Consider the following 15,116-nt stretch of genomic DNA (forward strand, 5'->3'; position numbering starts at 1 on the left):
AGAAATTTATATGAGCTCCCTCCCAGATCAACCTAAATCAGACTTTATGTAAAGAACCTTGTCATCTGATTTTTTAAAACCTCCCCATGTAATTCTAATATGCAGCCAGGATTGAGAACCAGTGATCTAGAAAACAAAGCAAGAAGCCTTGCTATTTGAAAAAATATATAATAACTTTTCCATTGAATGTGGCTAACTATGTTAAGTCTTGGATAAAGCTAATTCACACTTCCATTTGGTCATGTAGACACCGCCATACATTAAAAAACATCTGTAGAAATGAATAAAGTAAGAATGTGGGTCATCTTGGGGATGCAAAACCATATTTTTCCTAAACAAATATTCTGTATAAATTAAATATCTCAATAAGAGAGGAAGCAAAGATCATGAAATGACTAGCTTTTATTTCAATGATTGCTATTATACTTATTAACTTATTTTGGGGTCATCAGAGAAAATGTTATATGGGACGTACTTATATTAAAAAACTATTTGTTGTTTACCTGAAATACAAATGTAACTGAGTGTCCTATATTTTTAACTTGTTAAGTTTGGCAACTCTAGCTTCATTTGGGGCCAGAATTTTTATGCTTTGAATTAAAATTTCACACAGGATCATCTTCCTTCATTACCTCTTATCATCCAAACTCATTCATCCCCCAGACTTAGCCTAATGAGTATGCCAAGAAGCAGCATGGCTTTACTGTTTATACCAAGTTAATTACCAATGACTTTGGTCCTTAATATTAAATTATAAAGTTGCTAAAGAGTCCATATTTTAATAATCTGGATGCTAGGAAGCTGTTAGAAGCAACTAAACCCAGATAGAAATTGTAAACCAAAAGACTGATCAACATGAGTTTACATACAAATTGAAAATGCCTTATGTGGCCAAAACCAAAACTAAACTAAAAAATCTAAAAGTTTGAAAGACAAATGAAAAATAGGAGCAATATTTGCTTTTTAGAAGATAGACCAAAATAAACAATAGGCAAGCACTCCAGTTAAAACATGGACAAAGGGTAGGAAATTGGATTCTCAGGAAAAAAATACAAATGTCAAGTAAAAAAAAGCATTTAACACCAGAAGTAAATAAAGAAACACAAAAGGAAACAATGAGGTATCATGATTCACTTATCAGATGAGCACAGACTAAAAATTCTGACAAAACTCACCATTGATGAGGGTTTTAGAGAAACCATCCTTCTCATAAACGGGATTAGAAATGTGAACTGGAGGAAGCTTTTAAGAAACTTAGTAGCAATATGGTCAGCAATTTTAATATGCATAAATTTGACTCAAAGTCTTTCTCCATAAATGTATTCTAAGAAAGTAAGACAAATGTGTAAACATATATGAACAAAATTGCTTATCACATCATCATTGATTGAGCAGAACAACCTGTTCCCAAACCCTCAAAAATGGGGAATCTTTTGACTAGCATTAAAGGATTTTTTTCAATAAATTTTCACCAAGGATTAGCCATGAATGGGATTATTACTTCCTTATAGTTTTCTGGATTGTGTGTTTTTCTTTTCTTACAGGGAGCATGTAATTCAAAAAAAAATTAAATTAACCTACTTGTCATTTGGGTGTCATTGACAGAGGAAAAAAGAAAGTCAGTTATCTCTACATAATTCTGGAACATAAAGCACTCAGTATAAACTGATGGGAAGTGGTCATCAAAATATACCAGAGATTGTTGGAAAAAACCCTATTCAATTACTGAAAGTATGCTAAATCTTTCCCATTCCCAGTTGATTTGATTTATATAATACCTGCTGAGACACAATGCTAAGACCACCACATGGAAATCGCCTTTTGTGCTTTAGGTACCATGGGCCCATTATATATTTGGTATTATCTTAGATTTCAGAGGTATCATCCACTAGTAACTTAAGAAGCAGTCAAAAGGTAGGGCATAAAAAACAACTTATTTTATCAATTACATGAAGTTCTTGGGAAAACCATGCCAAGTACGTGAAGAAAATTGTTGCCATAAACTCTGGCTCTGCCTGAGGTTGAAATGCCCCATAATGTCTTGAATATACTCACAGGATTCTTCAGTGAAATTCAAATACTTCCATTTCTGTCTAGATCTGTCCTAGCCGATTCCCTTATAGAGTTGCAGGACTACAAACATGTGCTTTCTCACCCACACTCTCTGTATGTATTCAGAAAATTTTAGCTTCTTAATAAACCACTTAAAATTTGTACGGTCAAAATAAGAGAATGACAGACCTATAAACTGGGACCCAAAGAGATAAAAAAAAAAAAAAAAAAACCAACAAAAAACCAGGCCCATTGCCCTGTTTGGAGGATATTTCCTCCATGAGCCTTCTTAACTCTGCTGGACCAACAAACCCTCAACCATTAGTGGCGCTCAATTGAAAGCAGGCTTCATGGATTCCCTCAAATGATTTTCAAGTATTTTCATGGCTGTTTGCTTCATCTCCCCAATTTAAATTGTCAGCTCTTTGCAGTCCAAAAGTAGCTCTTTCTCGTCTTAAACCCACTGAGCCAGCAGCTCCCAGGCCAAGGCCATGAAGACAGGAATTCTGCACCCAGAAAGTCACGCCATGTTGATGTTAAATAATAGAGAGTACTTGATATGTGTTTTCCCCAGAAAGCTGGGTGAGACTCTGCACATAAACATAAGAATTGAGTTTGATTCCGAGTCACATGCAAATTTACCATTACATGATCATAAAAACCTAAAGAATTTAGAACAATGAAATACTATAGTATTCTAGTGTATGCCAAATGCCTCTGTATACATCATGTAATGTCAGTGAATACACATCTTCCTCCCAGCAAGGGACAGAGCTTCAACACCATTTCAGACACAAATGTTTCATCCCAAAAATATACAGTTAAATTAGGTGTTGGATAAAAACCCAAATGTTCAAGCCACTCTCCAATAAGAAGGAATTCACATTTCTCAAGCATCCAGATTTGCTGAATAAGTAATTCAACAAGTCAACATTTCCAGTCAGAAACAACCACCTCAGGTAAATAGGTCCCTTCTTCCCTAAAGTGCTTTTGCCACTTTGAGAAGGTCACACATGAAAACAAAAATCAATGTAAGGTTAAAGTTTCTATAGAAATACTGACTATTAATAGCTGAATATAGCTAATAAGTCATTGAAACTTGTTCTAAATCTGGATTTTTATTCCCACATTAGTGCAAATAAGATAGGTAAAATAAATCAAATTGTGCTTACTAACAAGTTTGAAGACTTTTTGAAAATATGGAGGCAGAATAGCTGATTTTGTCATATAAATTACCAAACCTAATTTGATTGAAATTATCACTGCCACTTACTGAGAGCTTCCCTTATGCTAGCTAGGCTTTGGAGATACTTCATTGTCTTCCAATCATCACAGCAGCCTTTCTACAGATGATGAACTACAGTCAATTACTTCATTCATTCATTTATCCCATTTAAAAACAATGTTCGAATTCCTAGTACATGCCAGGCCCTTTAGTGCTGGGGATAAAATGGCAGGCAAAATCTGAGTTGGATTCCAGACCTCATGGAGCTTAGAATACAGTGAAGGAGACTGTTATTAACCAATCAATCACTTAATTCCATGTATGTGTGTAGCAGAGAAGGTCAGGAGAGGAAAGAGGGAGATTTGACCTAGTCAGAAGGGTCAGAAAAAGCTTTCCTGAGAAAAGGACAACAGATACTTGAAAGATAAATAGGGGTGAATATGGCAAAAGACCAGTGAAGTGAATGGGGGAATAGCATATACAAAGGTCTTGCAGGAGAGAGGGGCTTTTGAGCAACGAAAAGGTAATAGCCAAAGCTGCAGGGCGGAAACAGAGGTTACTACACAAATGGGGCTGGACTATAGGACCTAGAAGTTGGGTTAAAGACTTAGATCTTTATTCTAGGAATAATGAGAATTCAGAGGGAATATAAGCATCAAGTGCTGGTGGTAGGATTTGCCCAAGTGGCTTAGACTGAATCCAAATCCAGATCTCTTGAATTCCCAAAGCCTCCAGAACCTATTAGGATATTTAAGAATTCAACCATGAATATCATTTTCTTTTAGGAATTACAGTTAAAAAAAAAAAAAGAACAATATTGTTGAAGATCTAATTTTGCAAGTGCATTAATTTTAACATTTTTTAGGGTATAATGCATGTCTCTGTGCTGTCAAACCAGGTTGGGGAGAATATTTCTCAGAATGGGAAGGAGGTTTTCACATAGACAGTAAAGGCAAAATCATTCACTGTTTAGCAGCATTCTTGCAGCTATGCTTAAAATGCGTATTGAAAGTTAGGAAAGTGCTAGCTTTTAAATTTGAAATTAAAGACTAGTATTTAATTTAAATTAGGAATACAGTTATACTTTTGCCAAATGCAGTTTTTCGTAACAGTTCACTTTTACCCATATTCTCCAGCCAGCCATCATCAGCCTGTTTGTTAATTGCCTTATATCATTTAAAAATAGGTGTTCCCTACATGCTTCCTTTTTTTTACATAAGATTTCCATAAAGATTTATTTTTTAAATTTACAATATTTACTATTTCAGTGATGAAACATCACAGCCTTGTAACAAACTTGTTTCAATCACATCCTAACAATTATGCAAAACACATGGTAATTTCTGGGTTAGCAGAATGATGCTTAAATTCTGTTAATAATAAAATTCAAAAACTCCCAATTTGCTGTTACAAAAGTAAGATAAGAAATATTTAATTACATTCATTAATTGCATTCATTCATTGAAAAGTACTTTTTGAGTCTCTAATGTTTATGGCAATCGAATGAGTGTTTTCTTTTTTAAAGAATGAGATGGTGAAAATCTTTTTCAGTTCTAGGCCCCTAACAAAGAAGTAAAGGCAGCCCAGATATAGAGGCCCCTGATCCTTGGAATAGTCTATCTTTTGAATAGTCACACCCAACAGAGACTATATATAGAAAAGCTGCTGTTTTACATAACCACACAATGTTCTCAAATAATTTGCAATTCACTGTAACCTCAAAACACTTCCTGTCCAATGGTACCAAATTAAATCTGCATGCACTCTTACTCCATTTACCAAATTGAACATTTTTAGATTTGACCTATTAACTGAGATTAATTCAGGGCTGCCTGGCAGCATCAATATTGTAGCATCTGGACCATTAAAATGGCTTGAGTGGAATCTGTTGGACTCCTTCTTCTTTGGAGAATGGGTTGAACTTCCTATGCCCCTTTGAACAAGTGTCCACATAATGACAAGTATAAAACCAAAATCTTCAGAGGCTAATCTTCCTACTGCTACTAAGCTTGGCCAATAATATCCAAATACTCATTTCAATTTATTCTTAACTGATTTTCACTTATATAAAGCTTTAGCATCTGGATTAAAAAAGATTCTGGAACAAAGGATATCAGATACTAAATACACACTGAAAAACAAACCTAGGGCTGTTGGGGGCTGGAGCTGGAGAGAAAAGCAACAATGTAGTGTTTGTACTGATTAGGTTTTTCTCTGCATGCCTCAATTCTATCAAGGAAAAAGCTAAAGATCATGTTGGTCAGCACAGAAATTCTGTTTTGCCTTGTTGTACGTACACTATAGTCATAAAATGCATGGACCTAGCAGGAAGATGGTTTAACAAGTAGAAACCACCATGTTGATTCAAGTAGAAAATAAGATTTCTGAGAAAAGACCAGACCCACAGGATCCTGCATGCACAATGTTCAAGGTCAACTCACCAGGAACACAGTCTTAACCCTGGGAGAACTCCAGATCTTTTTCCCCAGTTTAGGTAGGGATAAAGCACATCACCAAAGAAGGTTAGCTGCAGAGAGAAACTATTCCCAGGTCTCTAAGATATACAACTAAGAATTCTAATGGTCTATTTTGAATCCTTTGCATCTTTTAATGCAGCCACTCCCAATCCCCTCCTAGAACCAGCATCAACAGAATTTGCACAAACAAAGCAATTCAAAAAGTGAAATGACTACCTCCTGGCTTCCAAGTGGAAAGGTCCATTATTGCAAAGCCCTTTAATTTAGGAAGGTCCCTCCTGGAAGAGTTCATGCGTAAATAAAGCTTACAATTGCAATTGAATGTGAGGAGAAACAATGGCTGAAAGATCTAAATTGTTACTCTTTGAAGCAGTATACATTGTTGAAACAGTGTGTTCTGGGCCAGTTTTAAATACACATAAATAAATTGCCTTGGTTATAAAACCAACAAAATAACCAAATAATCAATAGCGTTTAATTCTTTGTCTCAAGAATGTATCATATTACTGCAAGATTCTCTTTAGTTAGCAAAACTGGGCCTGAACCCAGTAAGGGAAAGTGGTTTGGTCAGACTCACAAAGAAACAAACTGGGAGTTGTTTAAAGCTGCAATTCTCCCTTTACTACACCAGCATTAGTCAGAAATCACATAGGTTCATACATAGTTTAATTTTAAAAAGGCATTTGAAGATGATTATAATTATAAAAGGAAGTAAATGCAAAAAAGAAAAACAAAAGGAAGTAAATCCAAATAAATGAACACAGAAAACAAAATGCAGGCAGAAGAGATGAGATCCCAAATATACCATGCAGAGCCTTGTTCAGTGGCTGCGACCAAGAAGGTGCAGTCCGAGAACTAGCGGTGTGTAATTGGTACAATACACCTTTACATGGATTTGGTATTTTTCAGCAGTGGGCAAAAGGCAACACCTGTTCATGCATCAGGATTGCCTCTCTAGAACTCTCCACCACACGTTTGAAAATAGGCTTCATTGTGAAGTTTTACGTAACATACTTTCATAGTGTTATAAAATGTTTTCCCAGCCAGCTGGAGGTGGTAGGGAAAGAAGAGGCGGGGAGAGCTAGATTTATACGGGATTCCTTCTAACTCATGAAAGATACAAGTTTCTAGATTCTTCCCTTTTGGCTCAATAAAACATAAGATGTTCTAACCATCCGGAAGCTCCTAATCTAAATTCCATTTTATGCTTTGATCCAGAACAGCGTGTCTTCTCAGAGTTCCTGCATCACTGAGAAAAGCATGGACACAAGTTTCTCCTAAGAAGCAGGCATCGGGTGCAGGGGTTTGTGGGGGCGAAGAGAAGGCCTTTCACCCGTTCTGCCTGAGACTTGCCACAGGCAGCATGTTCTCAACCAGCCGTGAACAACATGGCTTTGGCCCCTAAAAAAAAAGAGTTCTTTCGAACCTCGGTACCTCATCTCGCATCCCAAGAGGAATCTGTCCGAGCAGATGGTAGGGAAAGTTACTTGTTATGACATCACGTCATAAGTTCCTTTTTATTCATTTAAAACAACCGACCTAAAGGGCATTAGGAAATTTGGAAAGAAAGCAACCTCGCCTGCCCTCGTGGAGTACTGGGAAATGAACTGACCAAGCCCCGCGCCGAGGAGGCGCCCCCTGGTGGCCGGACGGGCTGTAAGCGCGCGGCGCCTGCGTTCACCCGGAGGCTCCAAAGCGTTAGGCGAGTGGCCCTGGCTGGGGAGGCCCGGTTGTCCCGTAACCGCAACCATGGCGACGCGGCTGAGTAGGCCTCCGTGGCCTCGTCCACATCTACCCGGGGGTAGGGGGACGTGGGCCAGCGCCTGGAAATAACGCATGCCGCTTCCCCTGCCACCTCTGGTTTCAAACCTGAGGCCAGCGGAGAGAGCCCTAGAGAAACATGGAGAAGGCAGGGCGAGAGCGCCGCGCGGCAAGGAAAGCGCCAGGGAAATTCTAGAGCGAGAGCTCGGGAGAGGGCAGCGAGGGCCAGGGTAGCTGCGAACGGATGTGGGCTTAAGCTGCACCCAGGAATCAAGCACCACGTTTTCCTAACGCTATTTCAACACTCTAAACCCCGCACGGAAGCAAGATCGCAGGTGCTATTCGGGAGTTTTGACCGTACTTCCCTGTAAAGTAAAAACATTCTGTAAATAATTAGAATCCAATAGAATCGTTATAATCCAAGGAGGGAGTGGGGATGTGTGGATTCCACGTGCTGCTTAGTAAATACGTCAGTTAGAGCAGTGAGTGCGTATGTATGCATTATATATATATATATATATTTTTTTTTAAGTGGGAAAATACACACCACCTTCAACATGGAAACAGGATCTTCTTGAGAAATGTTCTTGGTGACAAAAGTGGAGGAGGAAATCGGTGAAACAGTGAGCCCCACCACCACCACCCCCATTTCAGCAGCCCGTGATATAGACCTGAGCAACCATGTATACACTACTGAATTAGCTAATTTAAAAAAGACTTACATGGTAGAATTTCCTTCAGCTATTGCGTCAAACAGAGCAGTAAGGAAGATCCTCAAAAAGCCTCTATCTATACAGCTAACTCGCCTTTAAAAAATTAAATCCAATACTAAACCCCCGAACTACAAATCGACACAATCAAAAGGAAATCTCAGCCAGAGCAGAAGGTCCTTGAAACCCGAATCTACATTCCGTTCCTCTAGTACTGGGATCTGGGGTGGGGGAGACGGTTTGTGCTGGTGCCTGGTGTATAATCGGGTTAATCCAGTAGACAAAGAATAAACCAATAGCCCTCCCACCTCACTTCCCGCTCCCCTTCCCCTCCCCCGTCTTTCCCCGTCGCCCCCTCGAGCGGTAACAGAAAAGGGGAGAGGTGGGCTTGCAGGGGATTTCGAATCAAGTCCTAAAACCTGCAACTTATTTTTAATGCTAACTCTGCGTGGCCAGGATTAGTTTTTAATGTTCATTCTCTTTTTCCTAGTGGCGAGGAGAAAGTTCTTAAAGTGAGCCCGAGATCTTGGCTCGTCCTCATGGCCTCTGGGGAAACCTTAAGGTCAGAGTTTCCTTGAAACTAGATAAACTGACCCCGCCGTGCCCATCCGGCCCCGCGGACACCCCGCGTGACGGCGCCCGGGCGGCAGGACTAGCCTGGGGACTCGCGGGGCGGCGCGGTTGCCCTTTTGAATGCCTCCTGTGGCTCGGAGCGCTGGCGGGCGCTGAAGTGTGAGTGAATGTAGCCCCGCGGAGCCAATGAGCTGGGACCGGATGCGATATATCCTCTGGGACAACAACTGCTCTGTTCCGCCTCGGATCCACATGACGCCATTTACTGCTGCCGCGGCCGCCGCAGAGCTCCCTGCCTCCTCCGGAAAGGAGAGGGCGCAGGCCAACGGCGAGCCCCCCCAGCCGGGCCCCAGACCCTCCTCCTTCGCCCCCTCCCCCGCCCCCTCCTCCGCAACCACCGCCCCCGCGCCGCCGCGCCTCCCCAAAGCCCAGTCTGCACCGCTGAGAGCCGCGCGCCGTAGCGCGAGCGGAGGAGAGGGGCCGGCGGAGCGCGCAGCGCCCAGGCCCCCGCGCCCGCCCGGCCCGGCCCTGCGCCCTCGCGCTGCCGCGCTGCCTCCGCTCCTGCGCGGCCGCACGGCTTGGCCATCTGGCTTTAGGTTCTCCGTGAGGCCGTTTTCTTTGCTCGTTCGCTCATCCGCCAGGAAAAGAGACTCGCGGTTGGCGCTTCGGCCTCCAGTTCATTGAGAAAAAAGGGGAAATACTCCGCGTGCGCTTCCAGAAGGGGGGTCGCCCCCAGCTCCAACCCCGGAGTGTTCATCGGCTAGGGACTTGGTTCCGGATTTTACTCTCCTTTTTTTCTCCTATCGCTTGCTCGGAAGTTGGGCTGAAGCAGAGTTTGGAAAGGAGGGAAAAGTTTGCATCGGTGGATTTATTTGCACATCGCAGGAAAAAAGAGAATCCAACGGAGAGGGGTTGGTGCAAAGCCGCGATTACGGTGAGGCGCTTTGGGTCTACTGCTCCTGGCGCGGTGGCTGGCGCGCTGTGGGCAACATGGAGTAGGTGCAGCCAGACCGGGAGTGGGGTCTGTCTCTCCCCGGGCCTCCCTTTCTCTAACCTCGCAGGTTTCCCGCGGGAATCCCGGGAGCTGCCTGTGTATCTACCCGATCCCGGGCTCGGCCCGCCTCGGCGGGGGCTCCGGTGCATGCCCAGCACGGTGTCCCCGGCCTGAGGTCCCCACGCGCCCGCGCTCTGGGGGGTTGGGGTGACGGACGGCTGGCCGCGAGTCTGCTCCCCGCCCTGCATTGGCCGTGAATTGGGCGCTGAGAGAGGGGGAGGGAGGGAAAACACTTTGTGTTTTCCAGATCGCCGTTGTAGGCGCTTGCATTTCTAACCTGCTCTCCAGAGAAGGCCATCCCAGGGTGAGGCTGTCCCGAGGCAGGGGCAACGGAGGGACAGAGGGCGCGCGGGTCACTCGCCTCTCAGGGGGCAGCGAGCCCCTGCGGGTGGAAAAAGCAGGGTGCAGGGCGAGGGAGACCCACCTCTGCCCCGTGTGGACCGAGGCGAGCCGGGTGCGGGTTGCGGGTGCGAGCGGCGCCCTGCCTGGCGCCGGGTCTCTGTGGTTCGGAAGCGCAGCTTTCTCGTCTTTCCGTTCTCCGTGGCCGATCTGGCTCAAGCTTTTTTTTTTTTTTTTTTTTTTTTTTACTTTTGGAAGATAGAGGTGACCTAGCACAGGAAGAAAGTCGTCAAGCGGTCGCGATTGTTTTCCATTACCCGAAAACGGGTGGTAAAAGAAGCTAGTTTCTTATTTCCTTTGCTGGACTGATCTTTTTTGTTTCTGCCGTTTTTAATTCGGGATCTTGTGCGTTTTTACAAAACGGTTTCTGTGTCGGTTTGCCCCACCCTTGTGCTGAAGTCCTTTCCCTCTAATCCTTAGTCTGATCACAAACTGTTCTTAGAGGTGTTTCAAAGCACTGGGGGGAGGGGGTGCTGAGGGGGCGCGCGCTGTGAGGGGGTGCTGCAAAGGCCAGGAATCGCCACAAATCACTTTTGTAAACAGCCCCACGCCCCTCCACCCCCAAGATGCTACTTTACACTGCAAGCAAATCTGTGCGGAGTTTCCAGCCCAGGGATCTGAATCCTGCACGTACGGCGTGTGCATTGGAGCTCTGGAAAATACACTTTCTCTGAAAAGTAATTTTTCTTTCACTTAAAGGAATACATGTATATATATTTTAAGTTTCTCTCCACTCAAAAGGAGATACGCTCGTGCAGTTTGCAAACAGTGCCGCTCGGGTCGGTGCACGGTGGAGTCACCCCGCGTGCGTGGGTTGGACCTCCGCGTCCCGGCTGTGTGTCTCGGCCAGGGCTTTCCTCCTCGGGGCGCCGGGGCTGGAAACCGGTGGCCCACGTTCGAGAGCCTTTGCCGGGTCGCCCTGCGGTGGGCTGCGTGGCCTCTACCTGAGGGTGGAGTGGCTCCCCTTCGGGCTGGGAAGCAGTTCTTTGGTCGGAGGGTGTTTTAGCTGAGGAGGGAGAAAGGGGGAGTGTGCTGTAGTGTTTCCAGGCACGTCCCCTTCGGTGGCGCCCGCGCTCGCCGCCCTTCTCTTGGTCTCGGGATTGTGCGATTGTGCGTAGCGGCCACACTGACCGCTGAGCTGTGTCAGTCCGCCCGGAGAAAAGTCCCCCGGGGCTCCGACTGTGTCCCACCTGCTGGGAACGGTGTTGGGGCGCAGATAGAGCCGATACACGGAGTAAAAGCAAAGAGCGACGTTGTCTTGTCTGCCTTTCCGTTGCAAGTGAGATCTGGTTTCCAGCTCTGTCTTGTTACTAATTGAGAGGCGTGTGTCACCTGCCTATGTTTCTCTTCTAAAAAGCGAAGATTAGATAAAAGTCCATTTTTATTAATTGTAGACTTGGCAAGGGAGATGATAGTTTTGAAACTTGCGGAGGGATTGCAGTTTAAGCGATTACTTGTCAGAATGATTGATTTGAGATGTGACACTTGGATTTTTAAAACACTTCCTGTTATCACCAATCGGTTTATGTTCTGAGCCATTAAGTTTTTGGAAACGGGTAAAGCAGTTAAGATTTTGACATAACTTATTTCTAAAGGAGGGAGAACAATCTTTTAGCCATAGCATTTAAGGTGTTCTGGGCTATCAGGCTGTAAAATACTTGATTCTTCTCAGTTGTTGAGAAGTTGAAAACAAGCGCCTGTCTTGTGGTTTGTGTGAGTTTGTTTTATTGAAGTGTTTCTGGCACCTAGTAACATTTGAATTGTTCTAAATTGTTTTAAGTAACTTTGTGCTTCTATAAAGATGGTAATGTATTTAAAAAAAAGTTACAGTCTGGATCAAAGGTATGCAATGTAAAAGCAGACTTAAAATATTGAAAAAGTATTCAACTTTTGAAAATATGGGCAGCAATGTTATGTTCTACCATTACTTCCTTGCAGTTTTTACAATTAACCTGAACAGTGCAAATTTTACCTTTTTGCATGAGGACTTACTACTTATGTAATTGAAACAGAGATCAGCTTTGTGCCACTCCACATCACATGATTGAAGAATTGTCTGTGCCAGGCCATATTTTTAACTTGTTGGTACCGGCGTTGATCGTATGGCCACTCTGATAATCCCCCACAGCCACTCCATTTCAGATCCTGTCTGGTTCTCCAGGGAAGTGGGAAGTGAAGAGTTAACTCAGGTGGGTGGAGAGTGGGAAGTATCCTGGAGTGTAAGCCCTCTCTTTCCTCTTGGTTTCCCCAGGAATTCAGATGTGTTCTATGCCTGCTGGAGTGACCACATTTTCAAGACCTGATGGAGGCCAGAGCTCAGAGTGGCAGTGGGTCACAGCCCTTGCTGCAGGCACCGCGTGACGGTGGCAGACAGCGTGGGGAGTCCGACCCCAGAGATGCCCTCACCCAGCAGGTACACGTGTTGTCTCTGGATCAGATCAGAGCCATCCGAAACACCAATGAGTACACAGAGGGGCCTACCGTGGTCCCAAGATCTGGGCTCAAGCCGGCTCCTCGCCCCTCCACTCAGCACAAACAGGAGAGACTCCACGGTCTGCCTGAGCATCGCCAGCCTCCCAGGCTCCAGCACTCCCAGGTCCATTCTTCTGCACGAGCCCCTCTGTCCAGGTCCATCAGCACAGTCAGCTCGGGGTCTCGGAGCAGTACGAGGACAAGTACCAGCAGCAGTTCCTCTGAACATAGACTGTTGGGACCGTCCTTGTCCTCGGGACCCGTTGCTGATGGGATCATCCGCGTGCAGCCCAAATCTGAGCTCAAGCCAGGTGAGCTGAAGCCCCTGAGCAAGGACGACTTGGGCCTGCACGCCTACAGGTGCGAGGACTGTGGCAAGTGCAAGTGCAAGGAGTGCACCTACCCTCGGCCCCTGCCCTCCGACTGGATCTGCGACAAGCAGTTCCTTTGCTCTGCTCAGAACGTGATTGACTATGGGACTTGCGTGTGCTGTGTGAAAGGGCTTTTCTATCACTGTTCTAATGATGACGAGGACAACTGTGCTGACAACCCATGTTCTTGCAGCCAGTCTCACTGTTGCACACGTTGGTCGGCCATGGGCGTCATGTCCCTCTTTTTGCCTTGTTTATGGTGTTACCTTCCAGCCAAGGGTTGCCTTAAATTGTGCCAGGGGTGTTATGACCGAGTTAACAGGCCTGGATGCCGTTGTAAAAACTCAAACACAGTTTGCTGCAAAGTTCCCACTGTCCCACCCAGGAACTTTGACAAACCAACATAGCATCACTAATCAGGAATATTACAGTAATAAAGATTGTTCCCCTTTGTTTTTAACACACATATGCAACCAACTAAACAGTTATAATCTTCGCACTGTTAAAATAGAGGGTTGGGATATTCTTTGCTGTTTGCAGTAAAATGCTTGTTGTCCATGTGCCATTTTAACTGATATGCTTGTTAGAACTCAGTTAATAGAACCCAAAGGGAACTTGGGGACCCATGTGTTGCATAAACTAAAGCAGCAGACACTCCTAGGCAAAGGTTTTGTTTGTGAATAGTACTTGCAAAATTTGTAAATTAGCAAATGACTTTTTTTCCCATTGTTTTCTCCAGAGATAATGTGCTATATTTTTGTACATACAATAATATTTGCAACTGTGAAAAACAAGTTGTGCCGTACTATATGGCACAGTCACAAAATATTATACTAATATGTTGTACATTCGGAAGAATGTGAATCAATCAGTATGTTCTTAGATTGTATTTTGCCTTACAGAAAGCCTTTATTGTAAGACTCTGATTTCCCTTTGGACTTCATGTATATTGTACAGTTACAGTAAAATCCAACCTTTATTTTCTAATTTTTTCAACATATTGTTTAGTGTAAAGAATATTTATTTGAAGTTTTATTATTTTATAAAAAAGAATATTTATTTTAAGAGGCATCTTACAAATTTTGCCCCTTTTATGAGGATGGGATAGTTGCTGCAAATGAGGGGTTTACAGATGCATATGTTCAATATAAAATAGAAAATATATTAACGTTTGAAATTAAACCGAGCTCTTTTGTCTTACTTTACCTTTGTTATTTTTTGAAGTGAAAGAAACCACACTTCATGTTAAGGCTAGTATTTCCATGAAATAATTCCCTCATTCAGATTTTTTTTATCTTACCAGCATTGCTGCTTTAAAGTGGAGATTTGGTGGATTCCAGAGATAATTCCAGCAATCAGGAGAGAAATAATTGAGCATTTGACTTCCTTGTCTGTTAGTCATATGAGAGCTTATTTTGGCCCATTGCTGCTGCTCCTCCTTTCTGCAGATTTTATTTGCTGTTGTTTCACAGGTTAAAAAAAAATCATTCATTCAGGAGACTGCCCTAAAAGATTAACAATTAGACTTTTTCTTTATAAACAGTATTAAGAATGAATGCCATGAGGCTAATTCAAGACCAGAGAAACGAGTTTAGTTCAGCAAACATTTATTGAAAGTCCTCTGTGTGTCAGGTATGCAGTATGTATGCACAGATCAGTGCTTGTAACTGAGGCAAAAATGTTTACTTGACTAAACTGATCATGGCTGTATTTTTTTCCAGTCTATTTAATTTTAGACAAGCTTATCACCATGATATCAAATTCCTTATGTCAGAAAAGACATAGAAAATACAGCTTGTTTAGATTCAGGTATAGGGTATCATGAAATTTCATCTTCCAGTGGCCTAATAACTGAAGCTTAAGCAGAACAGCCTGAGAGGTCCGGTCTTAATCTAATCAAATTATCCAGGAAATTGTTATATTTTACTCTGGGAAAAAGGTGCAGGATGGCAAAAAGTCTGTTGCAGTTGTCTTGTGGAAGCAAGCTGCTACAAGCCCTGCTTGACAAATAGTAGGTTTTCT

The 15,116-nt window shown here is 43.4% G+C and overlaps 1 protein-coding gene across 1 annotated transcript; it reads left to right on the forward strand.

The window, feature by feature from the left end:
• Positions 1-9,232: 9,232 nt before the first annotated feature.
• On the forward strand, positions 9,233-14,291 carry SPRY2 (sprouty RTK signaling antagonist 2). Its single transcript, XM_017648903.3, has 2 exons — positions 9,233-9,732; positions 12,503-14,291. Exon 2 carries the CDS (start codon positions 12,554-12,556, stop codon positions 13,499-13,501), a length of 948 nt encoding a protein of 315 aa, XP_017504392.1. The 5' UTR covers positions 9,233-9,732; positions 12,503-12,553; the 3' UTR covers positions 13,502-14,291.
• The last annotated feature ends 825 nt before the right edge of the window (positions 14,292-15,116 follow it).

The sequence above is a fragment of the Manis javanica genome, chromosome 9 (genome assembly GCF_040802235.1).
Source record: "Manis javanica isolate MJ-LG chromosome 9, MJ_LKY, whole genome shotgun sequence".
Classification (NCBI taxonomy): Eukaryota; Metazoa; Chordata; class Mammalia; order Pholidota; family Manidae; genus Manis; species Manis javanica.